This window comes from Alligator mississippiensis, chromosome 11 (assembly GCF_030867095.1).
Source record: "Alligator mississippiensis isolate rAllMis1 chromosome 11, rAllMis1, whole genome shotgun sequence".
NCBI lineage: Eukaryota > Metazoa > Chordata > Crocodylia > Alligatoridae > Alligator > Alligator mississippiensis.
Genome location: NC_081834.1, coordinates 43,178,553 through 43,194,284, shown reverse-complemented (window position 1 = coordinate 43,194,284; position 15,732 = coordinate 43,178,553). Strand labels below are relative to the sequence as shown.

General features: G+C 51.1%; 1 protein-coding gene across 1 annotated transcript in view; it reads right to left on the bottom strand.

The window, feature by feature from the left end:
• The window catches only part of INSYN1 (inhibitory synaptic factor 1), a 75,000-nt gene extending 59,558 nt beyond the window's left edge, over positions 1–15,442 (bottom strand). The window contains exons 1-2 of the mRNA XM_014604480.3: positions 14,721–15,442; positions 13,264–14,130 (exon numbers count right to left, since the gene is read on the bottom strand). Coding sequence (XP_014459966.1) covers positions 13,264–13,434 — 171 coding nt within the window. The 5' untranslated portion in view covers positions 13,435–14,130; positions 14,721–15,442. The remainder of the gene's footprint in view (positions 1–13,263; positions 14,131–14,720) is intronic.
• Positions 15,443–15,732: the final 290 nt, after the last annotated feature.

Below are 15,732 nucleotides of genomic sequence, written 5' to 3'. Positions count from 1 at the left end.
ACCACCTCTCCAGATCTGAACGTGGAGGGCACAGAGCAAAGGTAAGGGTGGCTGTGGCTTATTTTTGGTGGCTGCTCCAAGATCAGCCTGGAGCTCTTGACTCTGTAATTGTGGTTGTCCTGCCTGTGGGGTTCCCATCAGCTGAGCTCCTCAGGTTTCTATCACACTGGGCTACAGCCAACTGCCCCCTCCCCTTGAACATTTGGGAGTGCTGAGTAGAATTCACATCCCCAGGGACAAAGGGTGGAGTGGCGATGTTGCTTTACTCAACGCTGACCTTATCTTCTACCAGGGCCCAAATCAACCCAATGGCACCTCCTTCAGGAACAAAACCAAACAGCCCTTTGTCCCTTGCCGACACCCCCTTTCCCCCGTGACCCTAGAGCGCTCAATGACAGGTTGCATCGCACCAGACCATGGCTCATTAAGAACTACTGGGTGGAGCACTCCTGTCAGTCAAGTAGCTTGTCAGTCTGTAAGAGCTCAAAAAAGGCAATGACTTCAATCGGTGACTCTGAAACTTCCCTGAGAGGGTCATATACCCCTTTTTAAGTTTGCTCTACTGCTGTGTGCACCTATAGGTCTCTGTAATGGATAATAATCATAAAAAGGTAACACTTCATGTCAGTACCACTGCATTGTAACCTCTTCAGTAGCTTAAGGGATATGGTATAGTTGGCCTCCATTTGTTTTTCTTTCTTTCCCCTTCATTTCCCTTTTGCTTTCCCACGACCTCCTCTCACATACCTTAGAAAGTTCTCCGCATATGCCCAGAGGTACATGCACCCTAGTTTGAGAATCCATTGACTAGCACTGCAGCAAATCAAGGACTACCTTGACATGGGTATGCCTACAGGGCACTAAGTCACTGTACTGAGGAAATAAGCCCCAGCTACCACTTTGGCTCTATATGCATCAGTCCCAGGCACCAGGATCTGAGGGCACCTAGGGGGTGCCCCAAACCACTGGTTTTAAGTAGGCTGCAAAGCCAGGTCTTGAGCACAGAGTTCAGCATGCCCCCCATTGTGTTTTCACTACCTCATTTCCAGGATTGATGTACATGGAGTGCAGCTGTTGGGTGAGTGCATGGAAGCTGTTGGGTGGGTCTCACTTCCTCAGTGCCTTGCCTGAAAGCCCTTCTGCCACAGTGTAGACATGCCTTAAGTTGTACATTAGGACTTTTGAGAAAGACCAAGAACCTAAAGCACAGGTTTCTTATCATTTGGGATAAAACAGGATCCCCATTCACTATGAGAGTCTATGACTCACAACTGAACAACACTGAGCCCAGGCCCTAGCTCAGTGCATGCACCCACCAGCCAGTTCACTACACTGCTGTCAGAGTTGCTCTGTTTTATACGTCCATCAACAGCATATCAACTCAGCACAGCTGTGATCATGGGACACCATATCAATCATTATTAAGGGCCCAGTTGGCATCCCACTCAATCAGCTCTACTGAGAGGGTTCTTTTTATGTTGTCGCCACTCAACGAGAACTTTCAGGCCTGTATGTATAATTTCATTTTAATTAAGATTTACCTTTAATCTAAGTGAGCCCCTAGGACTGTAAAAGCTGCTTGGTGTTGAATTCTTAGCAGCCTCCCTGGGCCTGGTAAGTAATGTGTACTGTTTGGAGCACAGCTCTGCTCGCTGTGTTAAAGAATCCCCACGTCTCTAGGGCAGCAGGGTTGCATAATAGGCAAATCAGCATTATCTGTTGCCTTAGATCCAGCAGGCCAACTGCATCATGCCCTGAGGAAGAGGCATGGGATCCATCCCTTCCTTGCCTCCTGGCTTCCATATCTCAGCTGAATTTGACATTCCCCACAGCTGCCTGCCTCTCACATACTGGCCACCGGAGAGGGGAACATCTGGGATAGCTCGGGGCCTCAGCCCAGAGTCAGCTCTCACCTTGCTTGATATGACAGCTTTGCTTGATGGGAAGCACCTGCCCATCTCTTTCCAGATCTCTGCAAACCGTTCCCTTCCCCCCTGTTCCTGCCTCCAGCTTGCTCTCTCCCACAGCGCTACCCTATACACCAAGAGCACTGGCAATTCTGTGCCTCTGTTATCATGTCATTCTATATTATCTCTGACGATGATCACTGCTCCAATTTCCTGCTGTAACTCCATTACAGAAGGCTGTAACAACCGGATCTAAATTCCCCACAGACTTAGATCTGAATCAAAGTCAGAAGTGGGCCCTTCTCTTGGGAGGGGAAGGGGGAGGCAAGATTTTGAGCCAAGTCTGAATCCTCAGAACCTCAACCTTGCAGTGTTCTCCCCATCTAGTTTTCATGGTGCAAGGACTATTTCTGTACCCAGCTAAGTGGTCTGGACTGCAGTGCTAGAATGCTTGGGGTCTGGATATCAGCCCAGATCCTCAACTGGCACAAATCATAGCTGCTTTAATTGAAGTCAACAGAGCTGAGGGTCTGCTGCCATGTGAACTCCATGTACAACTCTCATTGCCTTCAGTCAATGGGATGATGGGCTCCAGGGTCAGTTTAGGACCAGCATGGCTCATTTGGAGTTAAGGAATGGCTCCATGAGGCAGAACTACATAGAAGTTGTTGGCAGCTGCAAATATTCAGCACCTCTGAAAATCAGGTCATTGAGGTACCTACATACAGAAGTGGACAAATCACTTTAGGCACCCAGTTTTGATATAGCACATAAAAATGCACACCAGAACAGTGCTCAGACTGCAAAAAATCAAGTACTCAAAACCTGGGAATGGCAAATTAAGACTGTTTATGTAATTCAGCCACTTGATGTGATCTGTTGCGATCTTTGATTATGTGATCACATACTATTTTTGCCACAGATTCTCATTCATTTTGGCTGGCGCTCAGTGGATGAGCAGGTATGCAGCTCTTCATGCTCTCTTCATTGTTCAATGCATGGCCCCATTCCTTATGTACTGCCTGTCCTTCAAACTCTCCTCCAAAGAAAAATAAATGAATAATTCTGTTTATGACACTCATCAGTAGAGCATCCATGGGCTTCACAGAACTGATTTATTTTCACATCCACGCTCCCCTGGAGGCAAGGGTGTGGTATTATCTTCGTTATAAACTTGAGGAGCAGGGGCACAGAGAGAGAGAGAAAGTGTCCACTAAGTTTGAGTGCCTAATTTGAGACACCCAGGCCTGCATAACATTAATGTAGCACTTCACACATTCAAAGCGCAGCTGCCACCAACTTCCATCTGCAGCTGTGAGTGCTCAGCACTTCTGTAAATTAGGGTGACAAGCTGGACACCCAGAAAATGAGGAACACATCATTAATGACCACCTGAGAAGTGCCCCTTCAGCAGAATTGTGCGCATGACTTCCTGAGGTTTTAAAAACAGCAACCAAAAGAAAATTCACCCAAAATTTCACTGTGTGGAAACATATTGACATTTGTGTGGGTCATCAGGAGGGCTGGAAACTTTTGATCTACCCCACCAACCTCTGCCTCTCAAGTTAACTGATACTGAGAGCCGTTGCAGACAACCTGAAAGTGCTAGACACCTGTAAGTACAGGTACTGCAACTTGTGTTACCTGTAGAACAGCAAAAGTGCAGCTTGAACTCAAACCAAACACGCACACACATACACACACTGCTGTGCTGTCCTTTCGACCCAAAACGCCTGCAATTTAGAATAAACAGCCCAGTTTATCCAGTCTCCTTAACACGTTGGCTAAAGATGCCTTGCAACCAGGTCCGCTACCTGCACAGCCTAACACTGAGCTGTTTACAGAACTGCATACACTGCAATTCAAAAAATCCATTCTAGTGCCATATTAATCATGGAAACACATGAACTTATCATCAGTAAACAGTGGTTGCTCAAGTTCAAGGCTGCTTTTTGTGGTTTTTTTCAGGCAGGTGGATACAGGAGCGGTAGAAGGAAGGTGGATACAACTGAGATGTTGAATAAGGACTGCTGTTTATTTTCTTGCTTTTCCTGGTTTGTATGAACGGAACATGCAGACTACCAGCCTGATCTCTAACTTAAGTTTTCTCTGTGTGTCTGTATCTGTGCATGTGCGTGTATACCCCCCCCCCCCCCAATGGTGGGAGAGGTTTGGCAGCTGCATGCTTAAAGTATATTCCTACAGCTCCAGAGACTTGAGTCCAACTCTTGCTCTGTATCCTGTATATAGATATGTGGTCTGAGGAGGCATTTGTGGCTGAATGTAGTGTAAACCACATCACCCTCCTGCGTGTGGCTGGCTACAGAACATGGTCTACCCTAACCATAACGGGCAGGTGGGCTGCTAGGCTGGGGCAGACTTGTGGTCCGTTACATGGAGACTGAGCCGCAAAACTTGGATCTGGATTTCAAATGCATTAAAAACCAGGAGGGGTTTAGCATTAGCTAAACACTGACATCAGATTCCTTGGTACCCATCTCTTCACCAAATTACTTGGCTGCTTAAAGCCAGGGTGTGAATTCAAACCTGTCTCATTACAGAGACTCACCCAGTTCTTTGACTTGAGCTCAGTCCACATAAGTCTGCAACCCCTTGATTTCAGTTTGGGTGGTTCACACCAATTAGACCTGAAATCACGGGGGTTTCCCACCACTCTACTATGTCCTCTAGTGGAGTTTCTTTGTGCTGTCCTTGTGCAGTCTTAGCCTCTTGCTTAAGGGCTGGGGTGGTGTGGGCACTAATATAGCAGAGGCGCTCATGTCACGGCCTGTCAGATTCCAATGAAATCTGTGAATTCTGCTAAATACCTTGTCACAAGGATATGAAACAGGAAAGGAAGGCTTAAGGGCTTGCACACCCCAGTCAGCATGTTTCCTACCTGTTTTCACAGCTTCTCCCAACAAAGGTGCAGCAAAAGGCTCTGGGCTCTTTCTAGCTCCAGCGGATTGCTTGGCGAGTCTTTGGGCTGGTGTGTTATACTCCCAGCTCATGTTGTTGTGTACGGTTTAATGCATCGCTGTATAAGTGGTATAAATTGCCATAAACTTATATGGACATGCTATTAAAGTATTTTAAACTGTTAAACTTTAGGACTCCTCTTCTGGCGATGGCCTCATGTCCTGGATACGTTAGGCACACATAAGCAGCCTGTGCATCTGTGAGCACCATATGGCTCTTCTAGGGAAACCACAGCTCAATTGGCCAGGACTTCAAAGTAGCTGAAGTCCAGTCTTGTTGCTGGAGTCCATGGTAAAATTTATCACTGGGCCATTCTCCTTCTGGGAAGGTACATTGCACACCAGCAATGAAGTGCATTTCACAATGGATGCTGGATGCATCTCCCATCACATCCTCAACCATTCAGAAGTGATCTCCCTGGTAGCATTTCCACAGGCCAACTGGAATGCCCCTTGCATAAGGAGGCAAGGTACAGAGTACGGAAGCAGGGTTGTTCTGGGGACAGTGAAGGGGTCCTGCAGTAAACAGCTATCAGGCAGGCTCTGGCTGGCTTTCAAACCCACACCCCAAAGAAAAACCAACCCCCCTGAAAAAAACCACAAAACCCAGCCATGGCCCATAGGTCTCTATGCACTCAGACACAGAGAACTGCTAATGAAAGCTACCATCCCCCACTCTGCCCCAGCCACCCTCCTGCCATGTGGCTTTTAACTGGTGTTTGCCAGCAATTTTAATATCCAGGTTGCAGCTTAAAAATAAGATTCCTTCACAGACCAGTTTTGCCCTATTCTACTCGACAAAAGTTAATCATTTTCATCTTGCATTTCTAATGAAATTAAAATGAACCTGGTTCAGGCACATAGGAATTGCTAGATCAGCCCAGACTAATAAACCATCAGTGCCACTGCTTCATCTCCGACAGTTGCCAACCTCAGTTGTTTCAGAAGCCACATAATGGACAGTTACAGATCAACCTGCCCATAGAAGGAGTTTCTTCTTAACTCTCGCAGTTTATGGTTGCCTTATTGCCTAAACAAAATGGTTTATGTCCTTTATATTTTTTTCTCTCCTGTTTAATAGAAGAGCAGATGTTTGCTTTATCTATAAAGAGATCTGGGTCTATCCAGTAACAGGAAGTTCCACAGGTCAATTCTGCTTTGTGTAAACTCCGTTTCCTTTCAGGAGTTTTCCATTTTGCCCTATGTCCCCTTAATCTGGTGCTATAAGAAAGGATAAATAGAAGTAGCCTGTTATCATATCTCCCACTGTCATAGCAGCTTTTGGCTCTAAAGTAAGCCTGTTCAGGTCTCCTGATGATGAATGCTGTCCCCGCCCCCCCTCCAAGTCCTTTGAATGTGTCTCTTGCCATCTGCTATTTCTGCTGTATCCTTTCAGCGAAGGGGTGCCCGACGTGCAATGCTACCCAGCTTCTTCGCGTCTCATTCCTGCAGAAACCAGCAGTAACAGGCTAACATCAGCCTGCCTGGAGGAAGAAAGCTCACACTGTAAAGACTGCTGCCAGCCAGGAGGGGGAGCAAAAGCATTTTGGGTGGGATTTTCTCACAAGTTCAAGTGGGCCAAAAAGTGCTCCCATCAAAAATCAGCGGCTGATCTGTGTCTGGGAACAGTTAGGCCATGGGGAGCTGTACCACTCACTTCAGTGGCAGCAGGGTTTAGCTGGTGCTGGGCACCTTTGGACATCTGTGCTGGATGAGCAGAAAGGGGACAAACTCCTTGTGCTAGCCCAGAGTGCTAAAGGATTAAGATAGCACCCAGCAACCCCAACTGGCAATCAACATCCAGCTGTACCGGGTACTGTACAGATGCTTAGTGAGAGATTGTGCTTCTGGCAAAGTGTTTGCAATCTAAACAGAGCGAGAGGGTAAGAAGGGAAACCAAGGCTCAGATAAGGGAACCCCTACCCCACTCCGCAGCCTTAAATTCTTCCTAAATCGCACCCTGCTCCTCAATGGAGAAGACCAAGAACCTGAAGAGTTCAGCTCCACTCCACAACCCTTTTCCATGTGACTGATGGAATCTCTTTTAATCAAGACACAAAAAAACAGATTGGGAACAGCACTAGAAAGTCCAGGGCACGGAGCAATTCCGCAGTAGCTGCTAAAACTTGGACTGCAGCAATGGAGTTACTGCCACCTTTAGAATGGGCAGACAATCCAGAGTGAATAAATAAGAGGATTTATGCTCTTTCTTATTGCCTCTTCCTCCTTGTGAACATACAGCCAGATGACTATGCATATTAGTATGCCAAAGGAACCCCTAAGAGCCCCTTCCCGGCCAAGATTGAGACATTACTGTACACGCATATGCAGCCAGAACAGCAGCCCATCATACAACCGTGTAGTTTAACTAGGCAAGAGAGATAAGGGAAGGGTTTCAATTCCCAGTGAATAGATAGGGGGATCTGAGGTTCAGAGTGATGAAATACCCTCCCTGTGGTCATGATCTTCACTGAGCCCCGTTTCCACTTGGCAGACTGGCAAAAAAGCTTAGAAAATAAGCAAGGAAGAGTACCCAAGGTGACAGTGGTAAGACTGGGAGACAGACCCAGCTCTCGTGAGGTATGACCAGCTCTGTTTCTTTAGGTCTGCTTGCTGCTTAGAGCAAAATGCTTCCTGAAACACCCGTTTCTGCCTCATGTGGGTGTGGTTGGTTGAGACTAGACGGCATCCACAAGCTGAACTCTCAACTGGGCGTGTGAAGTCAGATGGTTGAGCTGGTTCTGCCTTGTGTCCTTGGCTGCACCCCAAAACTTTACTGTTTTGGCTTTGACCACTGGCTGATTGCACAAACCTCATAGTCAGGGTGCGGCAGTGTGGGTGAGTGGGTTGGGCAGCAGAAGGGGGTGCAGAAAGCCCAGTTCAGCCATCATGAAGCCATGGAAAAAAATTATTAAGCCTCTGTGCTGCAGTTTCCCTCCATCTCTCTTTCAACTGCAAACTCTCTGGAATAGGGACTGCCTTTCACTGGCTGTACAGCGCCTGGCACAAAGGGATGCAAACTTCACTTGGGGGATACTAAGCACTACGCTGCTGTTATCGTTACAACATTCCGTTCCAAAAAATTAGCATAAAAGGCACATAGCTAGGCAAAAGGTCAAACATTTCAATGTATAAAACCTGTTCCCCTGTCCACACACTAATAAAGCCTATGAAACGACCCATTGTACGGGAAGACCGAGAAGGGCAGCTTCTTCCTGCAAAGCAACACCATTTGTCCAATCTTTCTTTTAAGTTAAATTTCAATCAAAGAGCTGAGGTCAGTTCTGATACTACAGCCTTTACAGAGAACAGGCAGGATTCTCCTTTCCCCACAGGTCTCTTTATACCTCCCTGGCCTGTGTTAGGAAGGAGGTCAGGGTAGATGATCAGAAGAGTCCCACCTGGCCTTAAAAATCTATGACTTTATGAGAAGGACTTTAAAGTGAGCATAAATTATATTTGCTCTCATTTTAAAGCCTCTTTAAGCTGCCAGAGCAGTGTGAAGTCATCTCACCATAAATGAAAAATGGCTTCAAATTCTGATTTTTTTTTTGGTTTTTTTTTTTTTTTTAATCCTGTAGATTTTTATTAGGGTCTTTTGGTTCTCCTGTTGATGTTCAGAAGAGCTCCCCCCCACCAAGGCAGAAAATGTAAAGTGAAAAACCAGTGAATTTGTCTTTACGGGAAATGTGTTCAAGAGCATGAAGGAAACATCCTCTTCTCTTTACTCCTCTCAGATATAACACTTCTACATGTTCCTTAGAAGCACAGGAGCTTCCCTCTGTTAGAGATGAGACACATGCAAGCCAAACACTGCTTACATTTCTGAGGCCAAACTGCAGCTATCCTGGGGTAGAACAAGGTCTGGTTCTCAGTGGGAGGCAGGGATCCCTTAGGAACTGAAACACTTCACCTACTAGAAACACAAAGACACTTTCCAAGGTTGAGAGTCACATGTGGACAGCCAATGACCAACCCAAAGGCAACACTACGATGCACAAAAGGGACAAGCCTTAATACACGTTCTTGTGGGCTTGGCTGGTAAGAGGAACGTGCCTGCTAACCTTCACTTGCTAATCAGTATTAATACCATGCTCCCTGCCTTCCATGCTGAAGGATTTCAGAATATATTAGATCAAGACAGGCTGCAAATACTCCAGCAGCTGCTTTGCCGTCTCATTGAAAACTTGGTTAACTGAGCAACAAGCATGGAGTAACAATGGGTGTGAGTTTAGGCCAGAAAGCAAAGAAAGGAAAAGGCAGCTTCAAGTGAAATGGCAGGGGGGGATTTTAGGTAGTAATTATCCTGTTGGAGCTGGGCCAGGAGGCTGGGGTTAAGGGGCTTTGCTTTTGTGAGAAGTTCCAAGCAAACTTTAAAAGAACATAAAAGCGCAGGCTGTCAGTGCCTATACAATGTACAGTGCATCACGCCAAAACATTAGCTGTTACTGATTCAGAGGGGAAACGAACCAGGTACTAAATGTTGGACCCCGCCGCTCAACTCATCCACGCCTTCCCACCGAATAAATGAACCACTATCAGAATCATGACCCACGTTATGGGTGGAGAACAGGCCCTGAGTCATCCAACTCCACTGCCAGACGTTTCCCTGGAGGTCTTTGTTCCAGCGCCGACCTGGCTTGCCCCTACTGTGTTTGTAAGAGCATAACGGATCACGTGGGAGTCTCAGTTGTGGAGTCAAACCTATGGGCTCCAAGAAGCCAGCTGCGAGATGAAGCTCTCTAAATAAACACAAGAGCTCTCTGAGCAGCTGCCCACCTCGGGTGGGCACAAGACTGAAACAGAGCTGGGGTAGGAGCCCTGTATCCCGACTGCTCTGTTCACCAGCTCTCCGGATTTATAAGACGACTCACACTTCTGCCCTTCTATCTGAAGATCTCAAGGCATTTTATAGGCATGGATGGATTTAACCTAGTGAGGCAGTTAAACATCACACTCCCTGCTGCATGGACATGCAAATTGATTTTCTTGGCTCCTACAGGGATAAACCCTACAATTTAGACATTATTAGCACTACAGTCTAACCAGCTGAGTTTACTAACAATCAGCCTGCCTGGACTACAACCCGGATCTTCTTAACTACAAGATCAGCAATCCTGCCCTCAGAGGCATTTCTTCTCCAACTACTATTGTGCCGATAGCCGTGAAAATACACACATTCTCTCTCTTCTTCCCTCCATCCCCAGTTTTGCTCCGTAATCCCCAAACCACTAACATTATCATTTCCACTTCCCCCTGTGGCAGGTATGAATGGCTTTTTCCAAAGGAGAGACAAGTTATTCATTAGTCAAGTGAGCACATACAAGGCTGATTGGTCTTTTCCCTTCTGTTCAGCTTAGCTGTTTGTCCAGGATTTCTGGGCATTGCCATCTCCATAGCAGGGCTACAGAGAGTTTACACTGACTTAAAACCAAAATGAAAGGACACATATCAGCCAAATTGTCCTAATGACGTGTTATGCCTTCTAGACTCCAAGGTAGTCCATGAGACAAAGAGGACAAATGCATGTATTTCGTGAACCCAACAGCTCCGGACTCAGTAATTCATCAATGCTAAGATGCCCACACATCCACTAAGTCTCCTCAGCCAGCTCACACCCCAGGACACAGGTCAAGTATCTCTGCATAACCAGATTAGGAAGAAAAGCAACAAGCCACAACAGGCTGCAGTCCCTCCCTCACTCCATACCTCTGCGCGCCTTTTGTGCATCGACTTGTAGTGTTGGAGGAACTCCCAGTGGCCAAGAGGCAAGTAGAGTAGGAGTTGACCCAGAGGTTTTTCTGTGACTTCCTTGAGTCCCATCTGATTCCCACATAAAGCTCTGCCCTACTACTTCCCAGGAAGAGCTTTTTTGGGGAAGGTAGCAAGGGCTGGACTGTAGCTATAAACTGTGGCCAAGAGAAAGAATAGAAAGGAATGGAGCTTCCAGTGACCAAAAAGGGTCCTAGTTAGCTGGTGGGCTCAGCCAGAGGTCCATGGTGGGGTGGCAATCCTCCCTTAAGTCACCTGGGTGAATGTAATCCCCCTTGTATTCTCCTTGTCACAACACCCTTCAGGTGACTATTGCTGCTGGATGTGCAAATACAGAGACTGAATGACAGACTAATAAAAGGTCCCCACTGACTCCAGTGGGCTTTGGCTCAGGTCCATGAAGCAGCAGCTGTACTCTCCTGCCACACCGTGGACACACAGGGGCATGTGAGGATAACACCATGTGACCCTCCCCATCTTGCAGACCAGGCCCAATTCAGCCTTGAAAGGGAATGGGGCAACAAGAGAAAAGAAAGAGTCCAGGTTAAACCACTGGAAAGATGAAATTCACTGAACAAAATCCATCCCCAGTATGACTCAGAGTCAAGTAAGAGTTGATGCTGGCACAAGGCATTTATCATGCACAGTTTCTAGTACTACATTTTAGGCTGCCCAGTGTTTTCCATTAGGACCTTCTATTTCTGCTTGCTGAAATGTCCCAACATATGTCCCAAAGTTGCTACTCCATCCCCTTCATGCAACCTGTGGAAATTTGGGGTGCATTCCCTTCAACTATTTTATTTCACAGGAGCAGTAAACAAGCATTCTGACACTTGCCTACTGAGATAAACCTCAATCTACATTTATTCTTTGAACAGGGTGGCAGCAAAAAATGGCCAATGTCCGAATTCAGATGGACCAGATATAGGACAACTGTATATTACTGGCCTTCGATTTTGGGAGGCCAGTGTGAGATACTGATGCCCTGAATTCCAGAGGTGCTTGCTGTGTTGCAGGAACTCAAGGCTGAAACATTTGTAACCCACAATAAGTGGTCACATTTGAAAAAGTCAGCCAGGACACCGGTCCCATCAGACTGCATTCAGGGTGGGGGAAATGGGTCAGAGAGCACGATTCACCTTCCATCATTAACCCCAGAGCAAAGGAGGTAGGAGACATCACCACTCCAATGTGATAGCATGGGAGCAGGTGACAACACAAAGCTCCAGGTGCTGGAGAATTGGGCCCTTCTCCTTCATTTGGCTTCAGGAGTGAAATCAAACCTACAGAATCTCAGGAGGCTGAAAAAAAAGTCAGAAGGCTTTGAAGGAACAGATCTGCAGCTGCATCAGCACAGAGCCAAGGAAGTCGGTGACACTATATGGGTTTATGGACTGGGCCCTGTGATCTTAGCAGAACCTGTTAATGCCCTGCCTTGATTTGGGACATCCATGCACACGCTCCCAGACTAGTTTGTGCAGTTCCAGGCCTGCTACCCAGACAAAAAAAAAAAAAAAAAAAAAAGGCAAAAAGGAAGGTGGCAAGAGCTCACAGGTCTGAGCGAAATGCCCTTGCAACTAAAATTGCAGGCAGGAGGGAGCAGTGGGGGGAATCCTCTGATTTCAAGACTTCTCTATGGTATTTGCGGCACTCTGCAACACTGCAAATTCCCGAAAAACAAACAAGCCAAGGAAACCCAGCTGGAAAGCAGCAAGTTTCTCTCTCTCTCCAGCAGCAAAGCTCCACCCTTTGCTAGGGAGACTGACAGACTGTTGCCCTAATTAGCCCCACACAGCATGGGGCCAAATTTAGCCAAACATTTCAATTCGATCCCCTTTTCCCCCCCCCCCATCAACCAGGTGCCTTCAGCACCTCCTGGGGTCACTGGAAGACATAGCCCCCTGTCTCTCCACCCCTTCCCCATGCTCTTAAAGGGGAAGGAAGCAAGGACATTACATGCAAACAAACTGTGACAGCCGCACTGAACAGTTGAAACCAGCCAGAAATGTGAAGAGTCAGCAAGTGACCACGTTGTAGGGCACCGCCACATTACACACACCAGGGCCAGTCTCTGCTGGGAGCACCTGATCCACCTACGGCCTAGTGACCTTTGCTCCCCTGTTGGGCTCGATTCAGCTAAGGGAACCTTGGCTCAACAGCTGGGGCTGGGCAGGCAATGCACCCTCCTTTTGCAAGCTCAGATCCTTCTCATTTCTCCTGCACCAGGCAACAGTCCTGGAGACCTCCAGCTCAGGGCTGGGATGGAGCTGTTCCATACACCCAAGGGGATGGATCTTGGCTTCTCTAAGATCTCAAAGGGGATCTGATCTGATCTCCCAGCCAGGGGAGCAGGGGAAAGCCAGGGACCCTTGGGTCGCTTTGTGGGGATAGTTCTCCACCCCCATCCCTAGCGCAGATCAGGACAGGGAATGATCTGCAATGGGATGAGTGTGGGGTGGGGGGGAAACTCAACCTGCCCTAAGCAGACACATATAGCCGGCAGAACCCAGTGGATCCTGCTCCAGGCCAACCAGTGCTTCTCCTAAAGTTTGCTGGAGGAGACCACATGCCCCCAACCCAGCCACTGCCTTCCCTGGTGCATTTACCTCGCGGAGCTCCTTGGCCACCTCCTTGAGCTCCTGCAGGATCCCTTCCAGCTGCCCGATCACCATTTTCATACGGCTCCGGATCCGCTCCCTCTCGCTGTGGCTCCGGCTGCTGCTGCCGCTGCTGGGGTTGTCACTGGGCTGCGTGTCCTGCGAGCCCCGCGCGTTCATCCTTCACCAGCTGCTGGGGTGCCCGGGCGAGGCGGCGCTGTCCATGCTGCTGCCCCCCAGCCTGGTGGCCTGGAGTCCGCGGAGCCGCTCTCGGCCGGGGAGCTTTCACCATCTTAACGTCCCCCACCGCCAGGGAGCCCCAGCCACACTCTCGCCTCCCCCCGCCACCAAGCCAGGTAATGCTCCAGGGGGAATCCAAGGATAGGGCTTGTTGGAGACCGCTGGCTGGGCTGCTGCTTTGCACTACGATACGCACCTCTGGGGGCTGCCGGGTAGGGGTGGGGGGGGGGAACGGTAAAGGAGGGGTCCCTGTCCTGGCTGCCAGCAATGGGAGGCCTCGGGCTAGGGAGTGAGGGGGAGGTGGCTCAGACGTGGCAACAGCATGGCTCAAGGGGGATTGGTGCCTGGGGATCCTAGTCCTGGGTTACCCCCCCACTCTCTGCCCTGTGACCCTCAGGCTTCACCTGCCCTGCTCCTGCCTGGGGGGCTGCCCCCGATGGGGTGGCTTGGATCCTGGCGTCAGCAGCAGCCACCTCTTCTGTGGGACGCGGGGGAGCTCTACCCAGGTGCATCCAAGGAAGCAGATGCACCCAGGCCTGCTCCGGGGATGCCTGCAGTGGGAAGTGAGGGGGTATGAAGAATGCACCTAAACCCCCACGATGGTTTCCTGGAGGGCAGCAGGTCCACAGCAGCCTCCTGCGGAGAGAAAGAGGAGAGCATCAGGGGAATGGGGGCAGCTAGAGCCTGCAGGCAACCCCAATGCCAGGCAGGGGATGGGGGAAGAGAAGAAGTTAGCCCCACTCCCCTCCAGCCCCAGAAGCCAGAGGGGGATGTCCCCATATCACTCTACCATCACCCCCTAGACAAGCCCGGGGGGCCCTGGATCCCAGCTTCCAGAGCAGATCCCCAGCCCTGACCCCACAGGACCTCTCCATGCCCCCAGCCCTGCCTTGCAGTGTGTGTGTGTGTGTGGGGGGGAAATTATCACGACACAGCCTCCTACAGTCAGTAGCAAAGTGCCCCCCTCTTCTCCCCCACACAGGCACCCGCTGACCTCTGCCTTGCCCAGCCCTGCCCCTCCCCTCCCCGGGGTGCAGAGCTCCCAGGTTTGCCCTGGGGCAGCTGGAGGGACGGCGGCTGGAAAGGCACGGCCATGTGCCCCACTGCCCCCTCCCCGGGCACCCGGCAAGCAAGCAGAGGCATGTGGCACAGGGGAAAGTGCAGGCTGGAAGCGGGAGGAAATCAAAGGAGCAAGCAAAAGCCCGGGGAAGCAGCAGGCAACTTACTGGTGCCCCCGTCTCCTCCAGTCCGGGCGGGTCTGGCCCCTGCTCCTCTCTGCGCTATCGGGGCTGGGGGCTCAGGGCCGCTGTCCCTTGGCCTTGGCGGTGCCCAGAGGGGCCAGCGGGCATCTCCTTGGGCAGCCGAGGAGCAGGGCGGGGGGCTCAGCCCCTGGCAGCATCTCGGGCGAGAGCCGGCGAAGGCGGCGATGGGCTCCCTGCCCTGGTCCTCGCTGCTCCTCCGAGGAGGGGAGGCAAAGGGCTCCGGGGGCCTCCCCCCCGCCACCTCCCCGGATCCGGATCCGACGCCCCGGCATCTGCGGGGAGGGCGCAGGGGCCAGTCCGCAGCCCGCGGGCGAGGTCCAGGCGGCCGCCGCCTCCCAGCCCAGCCCCGGGGCACGAGCCGGGCGCAGCCCCCCCGCGCCGAGCTATTCCGACGGGCGAAGCAGCCCAGACATCCGCAGCTGCTGCGCCGGGAGCCCGGGCAGGCGGAGCCCGGGGGCTGGCCGCATCCTCCCGGCGCAGGATCACGCCCGGCCCGGCCGCGACGCGGCGGCTTCAGAGCCTCCCGGCGGGGCGCCTCCTGCCCGGCGGTGCCCGCCCGCCGCCGCCGCCCGCCTGCCCGTCGGCGGGGGGAGCCATAAGGGGAGGCTCCGCCTGCTCCGCCGCCGCCGCCGCCGCCTGCGTGCGCCGCGCTCCGGCCACCGCCTGCCGGAGCGGGAGCGGGAGCGGGGGGCGGCGCTGCGGCTGGCCCGGCCCGGCTCTGCCGGCCCGCGGGCTCCGGCGGCGCTTAAGGCGGCTCGGCCGGGTGCTGTGTCAGGCGAGGAGGCAGAGCCTCGGCGGGGCCGGCGGGCGTTTAAAGGGGCAGGGCGGCGCCGGGCTGGGTGGGCACCGGCACCGCGGGGACGGAGGCTGCTGGGGAAACTGAGGCACGCGGAGGAGAAGCCGCGTGCGCCAGGCTGGGCCACGGTGATGCCCGTCCACCAGGCTGGACCAGGGTGCTGCCCGTCCACCAGGCCAC